General features: G+C 40.0%; 6 protein-coding genes across 6 annotated transcripts; 3 read left to right on the top strand and 3 right to left on the bottom strand.

Annotated features, from left to right (window-relative positions):
- The first annotated feature begins 181 nt into the window (after nt 1-181).
- RFC3 (replication factor C subunit 3) lies at nt 182-1,465 on the top strand. The gene is made up of 2 exons (XM_020207100.1): nt 182-232; nt 470-1,465. The coding sequence occupies exons 1-2, from the start codon at nt 201-203 to the stop codon at nt 1,428-1,430; spliced, it is 993 nt and encodes a 330-aa protein (XP_020066569.1). The 5' UTR covers nt 182-200; the 3' UTR covers nt 1,431-1,465.
- CANTADRAFT_107959 (uncharacterized protein) lies at nt 1,465-1,852 on the bottom strand. Its single transcript, XM_020206182.1, has one exon. The coding sequence runs from the start codon at nt 1,730-1,732 to the stop codon at nt 1,499-1,501; it is 234 nt and encodes a 77-aa protein (XP_020066570.1). The 5' UTR covers nt 1,733-1,852; the 3' UTR covers nt 1,465-1,498.
- A 1,224-nt stretch (nt 1,853-3,076) lies between these two features.
- On the bottom strand, nt 3,077-3,334 carry CANTADRAFT_87440 (uncharacterized protein; the record flags this gene model as incomplete). Its single annotated transcript, XM_020211339.1, has 1 exon — nt 3,077-3,334. The coding sequence occupies one exon, from the start codon at nt 3,332-3,334 to the stop codon at nt 3,077-3,079; it is 258 nt and encodes an 85-aa protein (XP_020066571.1).
- Nucleotides 3,335-4,582: 1,248 nt separating this feature from the next.
- CANTADRAFT_24393 (uncharacterized protein) lies at nt 4,583-5,622 on the top strand. Its single transcript, XM_020207101.1, has one exon. It carries the CDS (start codon nt 4,663-4,665, stop codon nt 5,533-5,535), a length of 873 nt encoding a protein of 290 aa, XP_020066572.1. The 5' UTR covers nt 4,583-4,662; the 3' UTR covers nt 5,536-5,622.
- Nucleotides 5,623-6,359: 737 nt separating this feature from the next.
- CANTADRAFT_3553 (uncharacterized protein) lies at nt 6,360-8,789 on the top strand (the record flags this gene model as incomplete). Its single annotated transcript, XM_020208643.1, has 1 exon — nt 6,360-8,789. The coding sequence occupies one exon, from the start codon at nt 6,360-6,362 to the stop codon at nt 8,787-8,789; it is 2,430 nt and encodes an 809-aa protein (XP_020066573.1).
- Nucleotides 8,790-9,060: 271 nt separating this feature from the next.
- On the bottom strand, nt 9,061-16,152 carry MEC1 (protein kinase; the record flags this gene model as incomplete). The annotated part of the gene is made up of 2 exons (XM_020209115.1): nt 9,061-14,804; nt 14,916-16,152. The coding sequence occupies 2 exons, from the start codon at nt 16,150-16,152 to the stop codon at nt 9,061-9,063; spliced, it is 6,981 nt and encodes a 2,326-aa protein (XP_020066574.1).
- Nucleotides 16,153-16,688: the final 536 nt, after the last annotated feature.

Below are 16,688 nucleotides of genomic sequence, written 5' to 3' on the forward strand. Positions count from 1 at the left end.
AGTAAATTGAGAACAGAAGCACCACCCAGGACGTCTGTAGATTACAGTATCCCGTTGGCCCAGGTCGCCATGTAGATTTCCATGTCGTGCTGGCCCACTGTGGTCACTTGTACTCACTGGTGGCACATTTAGCACCCACCCACCAGACACGACTCACGCGTCTAAAAATTCACACTTCACATCCATCAACCACCACACCAATGACCACCGACTCGAAGGAAAATTTGCCTTGGTAAGTATAGTATGGACTTGCTCCTGCAAGACTAGTTCGTGGAAATGAGATGGCAACTTCGTGGAAGCACCGGATAGACAAGGAACCATCCAGCACCAGCTACAGAATCACCCTCGACTGGTGCCCAGTCATGCTGACACTTCCTCGTCTCCACCAGTAAGACCACCATAAGGGAAGCTTCTAATTCCTGGCAATCCTCCAGTGTCGCCTCCTTGTTCTTCTTGTACTAACATCCAGGGTTGAAAAGTACCGTCCAGACTCCTTGGAGGAAGTCTACGGACAATCCGACATTGTCGATACAGTCAGAAAGTTCGTCCACGAGGGCAAATTGCCGCATCTTCTCTTCTACGGACCACCAGGAACAGGAAAGACTTCTACCATCATAGCATTGGCCAAAGAAATCTATGGTCCCAACTACAAGAACCTGGTTTTGGAATTGAACGCCTCAGATGACAGAGGTATCGATGTGGTAAGAAACCAAATCAAGAACTTCGCCTCAACCATGCAGATTTTCTCCCGTGGTTTCAAGTTGATTATCTTGGATGAGGCTGATGCCATGACTGCCGTTGCCCAGAACTCTTTGAGAAGAATCATTGAAACATACACCAAAAATACCCGTTTCTGTATTTTGGCCAATTATGCTCACAAGCTTAATCCTGCCTTGGTATCCAGATGTACTAGGTTCAGATTCCAACCCATATCCGAATCCGCCATACAGGAAAGAATTAAAAATGTTATCATCAAAGAAAGCATCAACATAGCAGATCCCGCAACTGCTGCTTTGTTGAAATTGTCCAGGGGTGACATGAGAAGAGCCTTGAACGTATTGCAGGCATGCAAGGCTGCCACCAATGGAGAAACGGACGATGAAATCGACGAAAATATGATATACGAGTGTATCGGAGCACCTCACCCCAAGGACGTGGAGACAGTGTTAGATTCGATTTTAAAAGACGACTGGACCACTGCATTCATGACCTTGGATCAATACAAAAAGACCAAAGGATTAGCCTTGATAGACTTAATAAGTGGATTCATCGACATCTTAAACAATTACCAATTGAAGTCTAGCACAAGAATAGAAATATACAAGGGATTGAGTGAGATCGAGTATGGTATTTCCAAGGGAGGAAACGAGAAGATTCAAAGCAGTGCTATTATTGGAGTAATAAAACAAGCCTTGGAGAGGGAGGAATAATACATGAGCCATGATACTCGTCTGGCGTTCTATCGTCACAACTGTAGAAGGGAAATCAGGTAATCCACTTATTGTGCAACTAATGCGGCCCCTAAGTGTAGTTTCTGTGTAGCGGTATCCAGTGTGGACACCATCACAAGTGTAACTTGCTTCGCTCTATTCCTCGATAATGCGAGCATCATCCTTCTTACAACATGAATTGTCCCTATTGGAAGTCTACATTGATCATCTTGAGGAATCACTTTAGAATCTTTGGATCGAAGAATTGATCCAACAATCCTAGCGCCTCGAACGATCTTCATACTACATCTGGTGGATTGGATAGTCAACTCCAACAATTGTAGAAGTATCCACTATGAGAATACGGTTTCCGGATCCATTGAAGTAGGACGGCTGATGTTAGTATGAACTTCCATATAATCATCTATCTTAACTATTCTTCTCATGAAACAAAAAGTATCGAAGAGCTGGGTTTATAAGATAGAGCCTCCAGGGCTCGTTATAATCATCTTATAGGAAATACTTACGATGATGAAAAAGAATGAAGTATGTTGTTGAAAATTTCGTTCTTTTTTCAAGTTATTTTTCGCTTTTTATAGTGCCAATGAGCGATGCTCGTAATTCACGAGGACGCGACCGGGGCTCGTGTCACTCCAGAGGGCAGTTACGAAGTATTCCGAAACTAACGGAACAAACGGATTATATACACATACAAAGAACGTCATCTACCATTCCTCTCACTAGTTGGCCACTTCCTGTTCGATGGGAAGAAACAATAGCCTCCAGCACGCTCTCACAGCATGAGGATCTATCACTGAATATTTTGTAGATCGCAGTGCGAGTCAAGAGGTTTGGTGTATTATGGCACGGCCACGCTGTTTTGTGTCAACGATTCAGGAACCACGTCAATGTATGCATCCTCTCATTAGATGGCTTCAATGGAACTTATAACCTGAAGTGTATTTTGGGAGGAGGAACGAGGTAAGACAGTACCGTGTTCCTCAAATTCTTCGTTGCTCTTGGTGTGCACTCGCCCAAAATAGCGGTGCTCTGAATAGAAATCCCTCCAGTTCGTAACCCTGCTATGACATCAACGGACAATTTGATATGTAGAATGACAAAAGTTACATAGTCCTTTGCTAGTTCTTTTTACGTAAGCATATATTGATTCATAGGTAGTTAACTCCTTATTTTCCTCATAGCCCTGGCCATAGTTTCAGAGGTAGTCCCTGGATGCAAAGTTGTAAACTGTACTCTGGAAATAACCTGGTATTAAGTGTCGATGAAGGATTTTGGATGTTGTATTCCGATTACTTGAGGCTTTGTTGTTCGTCACTGGTGTGAAAGTCTTCCTTCAGTTTTTTTCATTTGAATCAACTTCTTCAAAATTTTCAAAATTTGGGCAAAAAGGGATATTGCAAAATCAATGCTATGAAGTAACAAATGGGTTACCTTGCCAGATATCACTCACTGTATTGAGATCCAGGTATTGTGATCAAGGTAGTCAGAACCTTTTCTAACAATTATTCCTCATACCGGACCTAGGTGCAAATAATGAAATTTTCAAAAATCGAATGTGTTCCGAAGCTGCCCGTGGAAGGGGGATCGACCCACCTGCCATTTCTTGTGTGCTACATAGAGCACTGCTAATCTACCAAATTCCCCACTTCCAAACTTGTGGAAAACTCCCAGTCGAATGTTTGTACCATACGGCTAATGCGCATTCGGGAATAGAAATCTGACAGCAAGGCGGAAACGTGCTGATTCCGGGCAACAATGCCCAAAAGGATCATACCTATTATTCGATTGGACCTAGTCAGGAAATTCCGTCCTAAAGGCACCATGTTTCTATTGATGAGGCACTTGGCGGTAGAGGCACACAACGGGGCTTGTGACCATGTCATGTTATAGTCTCCACTAGTAAAGATAATAGATTAGATAGGAGTAATGATAGAATAATTCTCAGGCACAAAAGGATCAGCCATGTAGGGAAGTAATTCTGCAGAAGTCCAAAGGGGCCAGTCTACTGGTACTCCCAAAGGGTTCGTAAATGTCGGCCCCGTGGTGAAATATCCCTGGAGTGTCCTAATCGGGGTTCTAGGGGGGTTGAGTGAGTGAGGAGATTAGCGTTCGGAACATTCAAACAACTCCCCGTGGGTGGAGGAGGGTACCAAAACGTCGTGGTCACAGAAATCTACAGGCTTATCACAAGGGACAGTAGGATAATTCTTGGTAAACCACGTTGGGTTGCTTTTCTGGTTTTGATATACCAGATAAATTCAATTGAGCTTGTTACTCCGAGTTGCTCCTCAGCGTTCTTATCAGTTACGTGGACTTAACACAAAGGTTATGATTACTTGAATGCTTAGTAGGACGATAGAGGCTTCCCCCGGATTTGTTAAAAACCACTCAGCCTGAAATCTCAACTTGAGGGGTTGGGGGGTTCAAGAATAAGCGAGCCTGGCACAGAAAATTTCATGGCAAATTTCTTGGTCATGTAATGAACAACATCTAATCACAAATGTGCATATCTAGCTTACATTTTTATTTGGGTGTAGTGACCTTTTTTGACTTAGGGGGCTTTCCAAATTCCACCAATAGCATCAGAGATTTTTGACCTTACTTGTTTTACTGCAGTCCTGCAGGTAGAGATGCATGTACAACAGAATTCGCGGGCACCTAACAACAAAAAGTAACGGCAAATAATCAAAACGAGCATAGCATAGCGACTACCATGAGTGCCAAATGGTGATATTAAGCACCCTGTTCATGATGCATCGGTTCCCAGTGGTGACATGACTCCTCAAATTCCCCATATATAGCGAAAGAAGCAGCGACACAAAAATTTACCAGGCATACTTTCCCTCCCCTCTCTGCCATATCTTGGTCCGACAACAAACAAAATTTTTCAATGAAAAAAAAAAAATGCTAGATAAAAAATAAAAAAAAATGCTAAAAAAAATTTTAGAAAAATTGTCTATATATATGGTCCCCCTCTCCAAATATCAAAAACCAATCCCCAGAGTTTTCATCAGAAGTGTTCACATCTTGATCACGTACTGCTTACAAACTGTCTGAGAAGCCTAGAGTTTAGCACATATTCCACCTTGTGTTGAGTAGAATTGTTCCATTGATTTAGTTTTTCAGTTGACCTGACTTCCCCGTCAAATATTTTCATTTCATTCATACCAGGCCTGGATTTGCCATTGGTTTGACCATATCGATTCTATCAATGTCTACTCGTAAGTCTAGTCGTACACGCACCATGACCTCTAAGGTCAGAGAGTCGTTTGATTGTTTAGAACCCACTAACAAACCTATAGTTAGGAAATCAGACAGTGAAGTTGTTCCATCAAAAAGGAGGAGGATTCAAGCACCAGAGGAAGTGAATAGTGACAAGATTGATCCTGTTGAAAAGCTATTGAGCTTGACTAATGTGAATAATGATATCTTGAACTTGGACGAGGAAGAGACTAATGCATCCGTGAATAATGAACAACTGCAAAGCAGCAATCCCATTAGCTTCACCGAGTTAAAATCGCTCAATTTCACAAAAATATTGAACGATAACATTCGCTCATACTACGCCAACTTCAGGAAAACTCCTCTCGAAGTGTATAACGATCATTCTTCTTTTGCATTATTAAACTCGAGCTCTCGGAAGCCAACCAACCACGATATAGTACCCAACCCTCCAAGCCCTTCCACTCCAACTTTCACTCATAATCCTAACGTTCCATTCTTCAAGAATGTCAACTTTAATTCTAATTCTAAAAGTAATGGTGAGTCATATACTTTTGATGACTATTTTTCTTATGGTGAAGAGGAAAAGGTTCCAAGTGTTCCTGCTGCTCCTTCTACATCGGATGGTTTCTCTAAAGTGAATAACAAAATGAGATTTCACTACAGGCAGAATCACAACAATTTGAACTTATCCGATTTTACTTCCTGTTCTTCTTCAGCACTTAATGCTTCATCTTACTCTGTTGCCGATGGCGACTCTCATGATATCTTCAAGATTTTGAACAAGAGGTCTATCTTGTCCGGTAAGGCTAGTGAAATGGTCAGTACTGGTACATTTTTGATAAATGATTTCTTCTTGTGAACTATTATTACAGTTTTATTTCTAACCTTAATTTATTTCTCGGTACATGTACAGTAATAAGTATAATAAATGGATTTATTGAATTGAAATACATTTGTAAAACATGTTTTGAGCGAAGTTAGACGTTCAGATTTGGTCCCATGCTCACAGTTTTTCAGGCGGACCAATTATTGGACTACAGGATCTTCACACAATGCTCGGTTTAGGTTCCCCTCCGTAATAATTTTTTTTTGTTCTTGTTCCGCTTATCTGCACAAGGACGAACTATTTTAGTAGGAATGCATCGATCGAAAATTTCTTTTCTGAGTGAGGGAAAGAAATTTCCCCTAAATCCAGCATTTTCGCCACTTTGGTGGCAATTATTGGTATCTTGGAGGAAAGATTCTAGGGGGCTGGGTCGTTAAAGATACACAGGGCATCTATCGAGATAGACAAGTTTGGCTACCCTAACTATGCTTTTTTCTTAATTCGTCAATTAGACGACAATGTCGGTATTCCACGACACATGCTAATGCCGTTCTATTTAGGCAGCTGCATAGAACCATCCACGTGATTCCCACTTTGACCACCACCTCCTTGAACATGAGCCACCAGGGGCAATCAGTAAAAGTCGTTGCGGAACAACAAGCTTAGTAAGGAAGAGAATTGGAAACGACAAGCTTAACTGTAAGTCGATAAGTGTTTCAGAACTCTAAAGACTTGCTTGCTGGTCCCCTAAGAATTGTGTCACGTGACCACAGCCCTGCACATATCAGTGAATCATCTGGGGTACCCTATCTCAACCACAGACCGTTCTTTGCCTACCAACAAATTCCGTAACCCTCATGGAATTAACCCAACTACTAGTCGCCTACTTTGTAGGCGGCATAACCTTTTTTCCCCTCCTCATTTTCACCTTCATTTATCTCCACCCCAAGATCAGTTCCGATAGCAATGCCAACACATCCAGTCGCAAGTCACCCAAGACTGGAGTGCTCAATGGGGACAATTTGGAGTATTCGGAGCCCCTAAAGGCTGGAGAGGTGGAAGAGAAGACCCAGTCAGGGTTGGACACCTTCAAGACAGGGTGGATTTTCGTCACCCAGGAGTATTTGGAGTCGCCGGACGACATCACATCTGCCACCCAGTCCATTAGCGAGGCGCCTGAAAACAAGTCGGCTTATTCCTCCCTCTACAAGCTTGTGCAAAAAGACACGGTTATCATAAAGAACGATTGTAATGGCACCAAGAAGTCCAGGTCCGGATCGTTCGACTTCCCCTTCAGTGGGTTTTCTTCCGAGGATGTTGCGAGCGAGCCCGTGGTGGCTTCTACAAGCTCCACTTCGCCTTCAGCCGCCACAGCAGCATCTGCAAACCAACCTAACCAGCCAAGCGATAAAATCAGAAATTCTCAAAGAAAACACAGATACTACGCAATTCTAAAACATGGCAACTTGTTTCTCTATAAAGACGAAAGCTTAAAAGACGTCAAGCATGTGATTGTGTTATCTAGTCACATTGTATCTTTGTGGCCCAGGGGGTTGTCAGATGGGAGCTTGTTCACTAGAAGCTCAGCAATTGCTATCTTGAAGCCCTCATCCGAAACTCAACCCAATAAAATACAATCACCAGAGGCGAAGTTCTTCATTTACTGCGATTACAATATCGATAAGGAAGACTGGTATTTTGCACTCATCAGATCTACTAAACAACCAGCTCACAATGATTTCGCTTCTTCTCTCGATCCAGAGATACACGCGAAGACCCTCCATTTCACCACTAGTCACATCATGGACCTCATCCAAACATTATACAGTTCTGAGGGTCAGCTTCAAACGAAATGGTTAAATGCACTCATCGGAAGATTGTTCCTCTCTTTTCAAAAGACGAAGGTGCTAGAAACTTATCTTTACACGAAAGTAGCCAAGAAGCTTAACAAAATCAAGAAACCAGGATTTTTGGACAAGTTCGTAATTAATTCAATTTATCCGGGTGATTCTGCCCCTTTCTTCACATATCCAAGTCTCAAAGAGATCAATCCTGATGGAACTATTCTTGTGTCAACTTATATGACATACCATGGAAACTTTTCCATTGAAATAGCTACTAAAGTCAATATCAGTTTAGGTGCTAGGTTTAAAACCCGAGATGTGGACTTGGTATTGCGTATTACCCTTTCAAAACTAGAGGGACGTATGCTTATAAAACTTAAACCACCACCATCTGGTAGACTTTGGTATGCATTCGAAGTTGAACCAACTATGAACTTGAAGATAGAACCAGTTATAAGTTCTAGGCAGATGGCATACACCATAATCACAAATACCATCGAAAAGAAATTCAAGGAGGCAGTTAAGGAGAGTTTTGTTCTTCCTCATTGGGATGATATTGTATTTTATGAAACAACTGATGAGGTTTATCGTGGGGGCATTTGGGAACCACCACAAGGAAGTGAAGAACAGAGAGAAACACAACCATTGGCTTCTGATCTTGAAGAGAAGACGGATTTACCTAGTGATATCGAAGAGAAAATAGAGCTTTCGTCTCAGAAATCAAAGAGCAAGCTTTCCAATACCATAACAGACTTCGGAAAGAAGCTTAAGAATACCAGATCTAATAATGGATTGAACGAGGCTTATTTGGGTGAAGTAGAGTCACAGTCACTGGGTGCATCTACTCGGAATGCTACCATGAATACATTGAAAAAAATCGGTAAATGGTACTTCAAAGATGAGAAAGCTTCAACAGAAGAGAAGTATACGCCTCCAGAAATGATCCTGAGCAGGCGCCTCCCAAGAAAAGCATCAAATTCAAGCCTCGAAAGTCAGAAAGGCCATTTTTCGAAACAGAACCCGTCATACGAGTTCAGCAGATTTGCCAGCAACACCTCATTAAGAGATAAAGTAGCTGAAAAGTCAGCGAATCTTGGTTTTCCTGTCACCCCAGCCGATCAAGCATTAGAAAGTGAAATGAAAGTGGAATCGCTCAAGAGCGAGCCACTCAAGTGTGAAACCTTCAACGAGGACCCTCTCGAAGTCGGCCACAAAAGGACATCAATTCCTGATACTGATGACAGCTCCATGAATTATGCCGTAGCAAGTGATATTGAGGATGAAGCTTTAATTGTTGATTTCAATGAGAAAATTCAGAATTTTGCTAGCAATACAAGCCTTCAAAATTTAGCAGCAAGAAGTCCTACTTCTAGTATTAGTGGGGTTGCTGCTTTGGGGCACGAGGGAAGATTGACAAGAAAACCGCCACCTCCAATAGATTAAAAGGAGTAAAATATGCAGCAGCTATTCCTATGGCTGAAATCCTCAGACAAATATAGCCCTTAGTATAGCAAAAGTTCATAAATCATATCACTTCTTTGACTGTAGAGTACTTATTTTGTCAGATAGATAAGATCATTTAGTTCCTGACATTAGCTTGTGGGTATATATTTAATCCATAATATAATGTTGACATCGAAGACCTATTTAAAGGAACTAAAGTTCCAAACACGAACATGATACAATCTGCAGTGAGGCATGATGTATCAAAAAGCTATATGTAAGGAGCCCATCCCCCATACATTTGAGACAAACGTTCCACAGAAGTAGCTTCCTGGATCAATATATCCACTTGTCCATGTATATTCATAGGCAATCCTTCCTTTTCATTCACTAAACCTCGAAGCTTTCTTCTCACTTTGGATAAATGCGTCTCGGGCTTTTGCAAACTCTTCCAATCAAGCAATGGATCGTAAAGCAATGTCTCGAGAATATTCATCAAAGGAGCTTCATTTTCTCTAAGAATGGATCCAGTTACCTCACAAGTTATCCTAAACCCCCCTTCAATTCCACAAACACCCATAGCATCTACCATGTTTTGTGTTAGTCTGAAAGGAACAATTTCTGGGGTTGGCAAAGTAGAACCTTTGTCAAATAAACAATCAAAATCAATATGCAATACAGAACCATTTTTTCTGAAGAATAGGATATTTTCACAATGTCTATCACCAAGGCCAATGATGTATCCGACAATAGACATGACTGAACTAGAGCGAATAAAACTATTCCTTGCTAAATACCATGCCGAAGGATCTGAAAATTGGTCTATATACCAATTGTGTAGTACAGGTGAATTTTCTTCGCAGACTGATTTGAATAGTTCGGTCAAGTTATTAAGTGTTTGTAGGTCTGAGGATTTTGAACTTTTCACCATCTTTTGAGCTTCATCCAACTTCATGAATATTTTTCTTTCATTCACAACTAGTCCCATCTTTCTCCTTTGCTCGCTAATAATGCTTTTCATTGTTTGCACATCAGCTACAAACTCAATTACTCCCATGTTTTCAGCGAGTGCTACCACAGAGTAGTTTGAAATTACTAGCTTTCTTTTTCTAGCTTCAGTACTGCTCAAAAGTAGTCTGTTAATCATGGTAGTAAATTCCACCACCTTTGCATCCTTTCTTGTATCATCTCGTTTAACCATAAGCCTGTACGGTTGGTTATCAGATCCTCTTATGGTCACTTGACGTGGCATCTGTAACGAATAGAAAATATTAACAATGTCATCAAAACCATCGAAAGTGATAGAAGCAGACCTGGGAAAAGCATTGAATTTAGAAGTTTGAATAGAGGGTAACCTGATCTCTAAATTGGAGCGAACAGGAATGACAAGAGATGTGTAAGGGTTGGATAGATTCGTAACCTTAAAGTCTTTTTCTAATGAAAGCCTTTTCGCTCTTGGGGATTTTGGAATTTTGAAATTTGCAATCTTGATCAAACTATTAAATAGCTCTTTGGCATTCTCTATGGTGACTCCATAACTTGAATCATCATTCTTGACTTTCTTCAAAATTGTATTCACTCTTTCTCTTCTCACTGAATCGTTTGACAGTGAATGCGAAAGCACATACCAGAGACTATGGTTAGGATAAGTCTTGATGATGTTGCTGATAATAGCGGCTAGCTTCTCGTATGATGGTTTGTGCTCATGAACAATTCTGGATAATAATTGAGTAATGGCAGTATACCAAACGTAAGCAGGAATAGTAGTTAGGCACTTATCAATATCTTCCACTATTTGATTTAATTTTCTTTCTGCCTCTCTCGTTTTAGATCTTCTTTGAGCAAAGTCGAGCCAGATAGTAATAGATTTAGGCAATGCTTCAAAAATGTACAGGTTACCAACCGCTAATGCCTTTGAGAAGTTTCGAACAGTTTGTTGCTCATAATATCCAGATTGGTCCTTTGTAGACTCCATTATCTTGCTGTAGTAAACTCCCAAGTCATAATATGGCTTTTCCCAGCGATTATCAAGTTCAATTGTTTTGGAATACTCATTGATGATGGCCAGAGATGACGAATGATTCGACTCATCAAGCCACTTTGCATACTGTAATTGGGCTTGAGCCTTTGCCTCATCATTCTTGAATTTGTATTCCACAATAATCTCACTCAAAGACTTAATGGCCTCTGTTTGCTTTCCTTGTGCCCACAAAAGATTTGCGTATTCAATATTAGCATTCTGATCATCAAGGACCATTGCCTTAATGGTAGATCTTGTTGCAACATCCAATCTTTGGTTTCTTCTAGCAAGAGAAGAACAGTAGAGCAACAATTCTGAGATTTTACTTTTATTCTTCAATATTTTGTTGGCCACTTGATGCAAAGTGAGTATCTTCCATTGCAGGTCAAATCCTTGATCCATATTTTCTAGCCTTGCTTTAAGTATTCTCTCGTTGTCTTTTTTGCGAAGTTCGTCTTGAGGTGCAACCATTAACGAGAAGTCATAAATCGCATGTAACTGGTTCATCAAATATGTGTTTCTGGAAAAACTAGAAGATATCGAAGAAACTAGTGAAGATCCAATGGTTCGATACATACTTTCCATACATCTTTCAAATCCATCATTTTTTCCTTCAAAAAGAAACTTGATACCTTTTGCAAATTCGAATCCAATCTGAGTTTCCACATCTTTTGGTTTACCAATTGAACTAGCAATAAGAATCCACTTATTAATCTGATTAATGTCACCCGCTTGGACAGATGCTTGGAGCCCCACCATCGACCAATCAAGTGGAATCGAAGTTAGGTTAATCAAATCAGATTTTGCAGCCAAGTTAGACAAGACTTCTTCATAAAGGCCATGATCACTAAGAGACTTGAGAAGCTTGGTATTGTTTTCAATATTGTCGAATTTTTGATCTTCCGAGTTGCAAATTACTTGGAATGATTCTTGGGCAAGAGACCAATTATCATGATATTGGAAGGTTCTGAGTTTTTCGGTCAAGTTATTGGTCGAAAACTTTTTCAATACTCCGTTCAAAGCATCGAAGTCATTGATATTAGCATACATTGACTGAAGTGTTGATGAAATGATGGAATCTTCAACCCTTCCACTTCTGTAACACTTTTCCAAGTATAGGATAGTTCTTTCATAGGAATCACACTGTGATGATTTCATAGCAATTAAGTCCATTGGTATGTAATCAAGGAAAATGTTAACATACTTTATATGCTTCTTGAAGCGACTCAATTCTTGCGAGTCTAAGGCTGAATTGTTTAGATACTGCGTTGCTGACGAAACCCAAGCATGGAAATAATCCAATACCTCAAAAATGGTATGATAGCAGTTTTTTAACAGTTCCATCCTATCACCAGAAGCACTCCTAATATCTGCATTCAATATTTCCATGAACTCTTTTTTAACGTCCAGAATTACTTCATCATTTCCATTCATGATATGACTTAATGCAACATACTTCAATAAATAGTGACATAATGAAATGTCTTGATCTTTGATTAGCTTTGAGCAAGTTTCGAAGATGGTTTCTTTTGTAGGCGGGACTGTCTTGTCGAACACACTCTTCAATGGTCTTCGAAGTAAATTAGATGTAAAATCTACCAACCACACTTCAAACTTCATGTGAATTTTGAAGTATGGAAATCCTAGTGGCTCAAATCTGGAAATCGGTGCCACATACTTTGAATTAAGGAGTGGGATAAGGGTAGATTTAGAAACTTCATTAAACCTATTCCATACTGCAATTAGATGATCCTGACTCGTTTTATTAGGATTCATCACATCATTTAAGTTCAATATCTCAAGAAATTTCTGGATTGCATATGCGGAGAACAACTGCTTTATTGGATTATTCGAGGACCAGAATATCTTTAAAACCATGTTCTCAATGAAGTCAATCAAGAACTCACTATTTTCCCTGTAGTCCTTAAAATCCTGAATGACAATGATTTGGCTCTTTACTGACTTGAAGTTAAACTTATTAAAGTCCAAAGAACCCATAGTTGACAATACTTTGGCACAGTTTGTGGAGATAAGTTCATTTCTATTCTTGAATTTTGAGGCAGTATCAAGGACTGTCCGAACTAATTCACTAATGCTAGGCTCTAAAAGAGGGTCTCGGAAATACTCCGCCTGACAGTTAGCTTGATATTCTTGACAATAATTCAGTAAATCTTGCAATGCTTGTTGAACCACGTACTCATTACTGGTTTTAAGTCGTCTGGTAAATTCTTGAAATATGCTCAACCTAGACATATGCTTAGTTATCTTGAAGTCCGATATTGGCATATACTTTTGAATGGAATCCAAAAACGGTATTGACAAGTAGTATAGCGAATATCTGGTATACTTGTTTTTGATTCCTTCGTATATCTTCTTGAGGATTTCGACAGCAATGAGCTTCGATTTATATTCAAAGGAATTGAATTTCTGGAAAATCAAAGATATTACTATATCAATCAAAGAGATAAGATGATTTGGAGGCAAGTTCTGAACCAAGCCAAACCAACACTCTAAGGCAAGATACTGAAAGTCCGGATTCTCCAATGAAGCTTGTAAACAAGTGGAAATTTGACCCAATGCAGTAGTGACAGCTTTAATATTCTTGTTGATAAGAAATTCGATTGCTCTTAAAGAACTAATCTTTTCCAAGAATGGTTTTGTACCGGTGATATGATGAACATTTTCACTAAACTTCTGAACTAACTCTAAGACATTCTCTCCCAAGTGATGTTGAATATAGTCAAAATTGGAATCCTTCACTTGGAGCCTTTTCTGCTTGATCGCGATTTTTGCAACATACTTGAGTGCGTTCAATATTCTCTCCTCATTTAAGAACTGCTTCGAATCCGAATCTATTTGAATTTGAAGTAAAATAAACCAAGTTATTTCTCCAACTCGTGAAATGAGATCCCCTAAAGTAACCTGTTTATACTTAGGATTGATATTACTCAAAACATTAATAATATACTTTTCATTTATAGTAGCATCTTTGACAAGATATGTGGCAATGATTCGAGGCAAGTTTTTCTTAATTAGATCAGATTTGGAAATTCCTGCAGCCTCAGCAATTTCCTGGATAAAATCAGCCTTATAGTATTCCAATAGGCGGGGTGTGGTATATTCTTTAGTTCGGTTCAAGAAGAACTTTTTGGTAATGCCCAACAACTCTGTGATTCTATTCAAGATTCTCGTTTTCTTTATGATGACTTCAGCTATGCTGGGAAGATATGGAGATAGTAATTTATAAGGTGCCAAAGACTTAGCTGATGCGATCTGTAGGAACCCGTTGTACACATAGTTAACATGTTGATCATTATTCTCACCTAGTAAATCAATCAATTTGATAAATAAAATGCAAAGTCTCTCGCCTCCTGAAATGATAGCTAGTTCGACAAAGGCCTTGATGGTTGACTCCCCAAAATGCCTCCTTTCATCAGTGCTGAATTCAATTGACGAAATTTGTTTGAAAATAATTTTGAAACTAGTCTCAGTTTGTTCGCTTTCTGGCTGAACCAAGTATAAAGGTAAGATGCGAGTGACGATTAACCTTACTTCCCTGTTGTTATTTTGTAGTAGCATTTGGATTAAAAACCTGAAGATAATATCAGAAGATAAATCTTTTCCTTTAATTGGTGGAGCATAGCTGCTAAAAAGACTGAATATTGAAAGCAATAAATCACAACCTAATACAGGATTCTTCTCTATTATTGACCGCTTTTCAGATGCTAAGAGCTGACAAATAACATTGTAAAACACACTAATCTCGTTCTTTTCGAAAACAGTTTTTCTATGTGTGTTTATGACCTCATATGGATTTTTGTTCATCGATCGTGTACCACATTTGGTACACTCTTGTGCTTGAAAATTATAGTCATTACTAACCAAGCACGGGAAGTGACTCATTGCAGATAGTATCATGTGAAGACTACTCAATTTCGAGCAAGTCGAATCATTTTTTAGCATTTCCTGAACTTTTTGAATCCAGCTATTAAGATCTATCGATGAAGTAGAAAGGATCGGCTCAATTAGATCTGTTACTCCTTCCGCATCCCCTCTAGTTCTTTTTCTTGTTCCGTTGGTTCCATTTGATTCCCTTTTTCTTTCACTCGATACATCTGTTCCGTTGTCTGACATGTAGAATAACAATTCCGAAATTTGATGAGTCTTACTTTCTCCGAAATGATCTAAAGTTCTAGCTCTTAAGCCATCGAGCTCGATTTCACCAAATGGTACGATTAAAAATTGATTCAAAGTTGATGTTTGATAAGAGTTAATTAATATCTTATCATTCACTGCTAGCCTGTAACAGTAGTTTATAATATGCAATGTTTTGAGAATAGTAGGGGGAAATGGGTGTGTGTTTGGGCGATGCTGATCACACAAGTTATACAATACGCCCGAGAAGTTGGGAAAATGAATCAAACTGTCAATTATGCCCTTTTCCAAACAATGATTGAAGATTTTTAGCAAGCTGGTACTAATTGTCCTTGAAAGTGTAGTTTCCGTATTGCCCGTTGTCGGGGCATTCAAAATTTCCACAATCCATGAGATTAAAAATGAAATCTGATTCCAGGTAACCATATCGTTCAATACCAAATTGTCTGCCTGGTTGAGTATCAATAGAGACTTTAAGTCCTGCAACTTCGACACGAAGTCAGAATCGGCCACTGGTAAAATCTCATTCAAAAGAAACCATATCTTTCTGGCAAAGCTTTCGAACTTCAATTGGTAATGGGCAAGATTCAAGCCCAATTTATTTGATAAGTCATAGTCGTTGAGAATGGTGAATAAATGAATCGTACCAACTAATTTAGGCAAGGAAACCCCCGTGGAGTTGACTAAAGTCTTTAGTAAGGAATCTAAATCGGTTTGCAAAAGGGCCAAGAGCTGGTCTCGGATGAGCATGCAATACTTGAGGTTGTGTAGCTTGGTGGTGACAAGGTTGATGATGTTTATTATGAAGGACTTCAAGCAATTGAGCGTTTCAGGCTCGTAATGGCTGGGGAGATGATGTAAAGTGAACTGGATGGCCCATTCGTAGAGGGGCAAATCGCTGGCGCTGGGTAGTTCTTGCGAGATGGAGGTAGTATCTTTGGGAGTCAACCGGAGGTTCAAAAGGTGGAGCCGTTTGCCTAGCACGAGCTCGAGTGCAGAGACTAGACGCTGGAGTAGCTGAATGGAGGTGGGATCATTGGGCTCCTGGGCAAGTTCTTGTAGTTTTTCACTGGTGAAGCTGAACAAGAAGAGCACAAGCTTCTTGAAGTCGGTGTTGTCGTCGTTGTTGATGTTCAGTTCGAGATCATCTAGGAATTGGTTGAGTTCTACTGGAGCTATTCGTGGCATGGTGGATGATTCAAGATGGAGGAGGTCACACAGCAATGCAGGCTGGCACGATCGAAACGCACGAATACGATAGGTGACGTCTTCTGGAAGCTGGGTGGTGGTTGCAGGGCAGAAACAGTAGTGACTTTGGTGATATCGATTGACGCGTACAGATCATCACACGATGGCAGAAGATGATCCATGAGCCAGGAAGGCTCAAGCGGATTAAGAATACAGAATGAAACTACACAAATAGCACGTACTGAAAGACCATGTATATCTATAAAAGGTGCCCACTAGAGTGTATTTCAGTCGTAAAGATTGGTGATCTCGGAATGACGATTTCTAGACTCTTCATTGGGAAATTGCCATACGGTAACTTGCAAGAACTTTTCAACAAATAGGAATTAGCTGGCCAGTTCTCAGGAGAGAAAGTAGGCAGCCAGACTGATCCTTACTGGTTTGGCTGTTGTTGCTACTGCAGCCCTTTCACGATGCTAATACATTACTAGCAATACATATCTATGCCACGGGGGGCGATGCAGTCCGTATACGGA

This window comes from Suhomyces tanzawaensis, assembly GCF_001661415.1.
Source record: "Suhomyces tanzawaensis NRRL Y-17324 unplaced genomic scaffold CANTAscaffold_1, whole genome shotgun sequence".
In the NCBI taxonomy this organism is placed as follows: Eukaryota; Fungi; Ascomycota; class Pichiomycetes; order Serinales; family Debaryomycetaceae; genus Suhomyces; species Suhomyces tanzawaensis.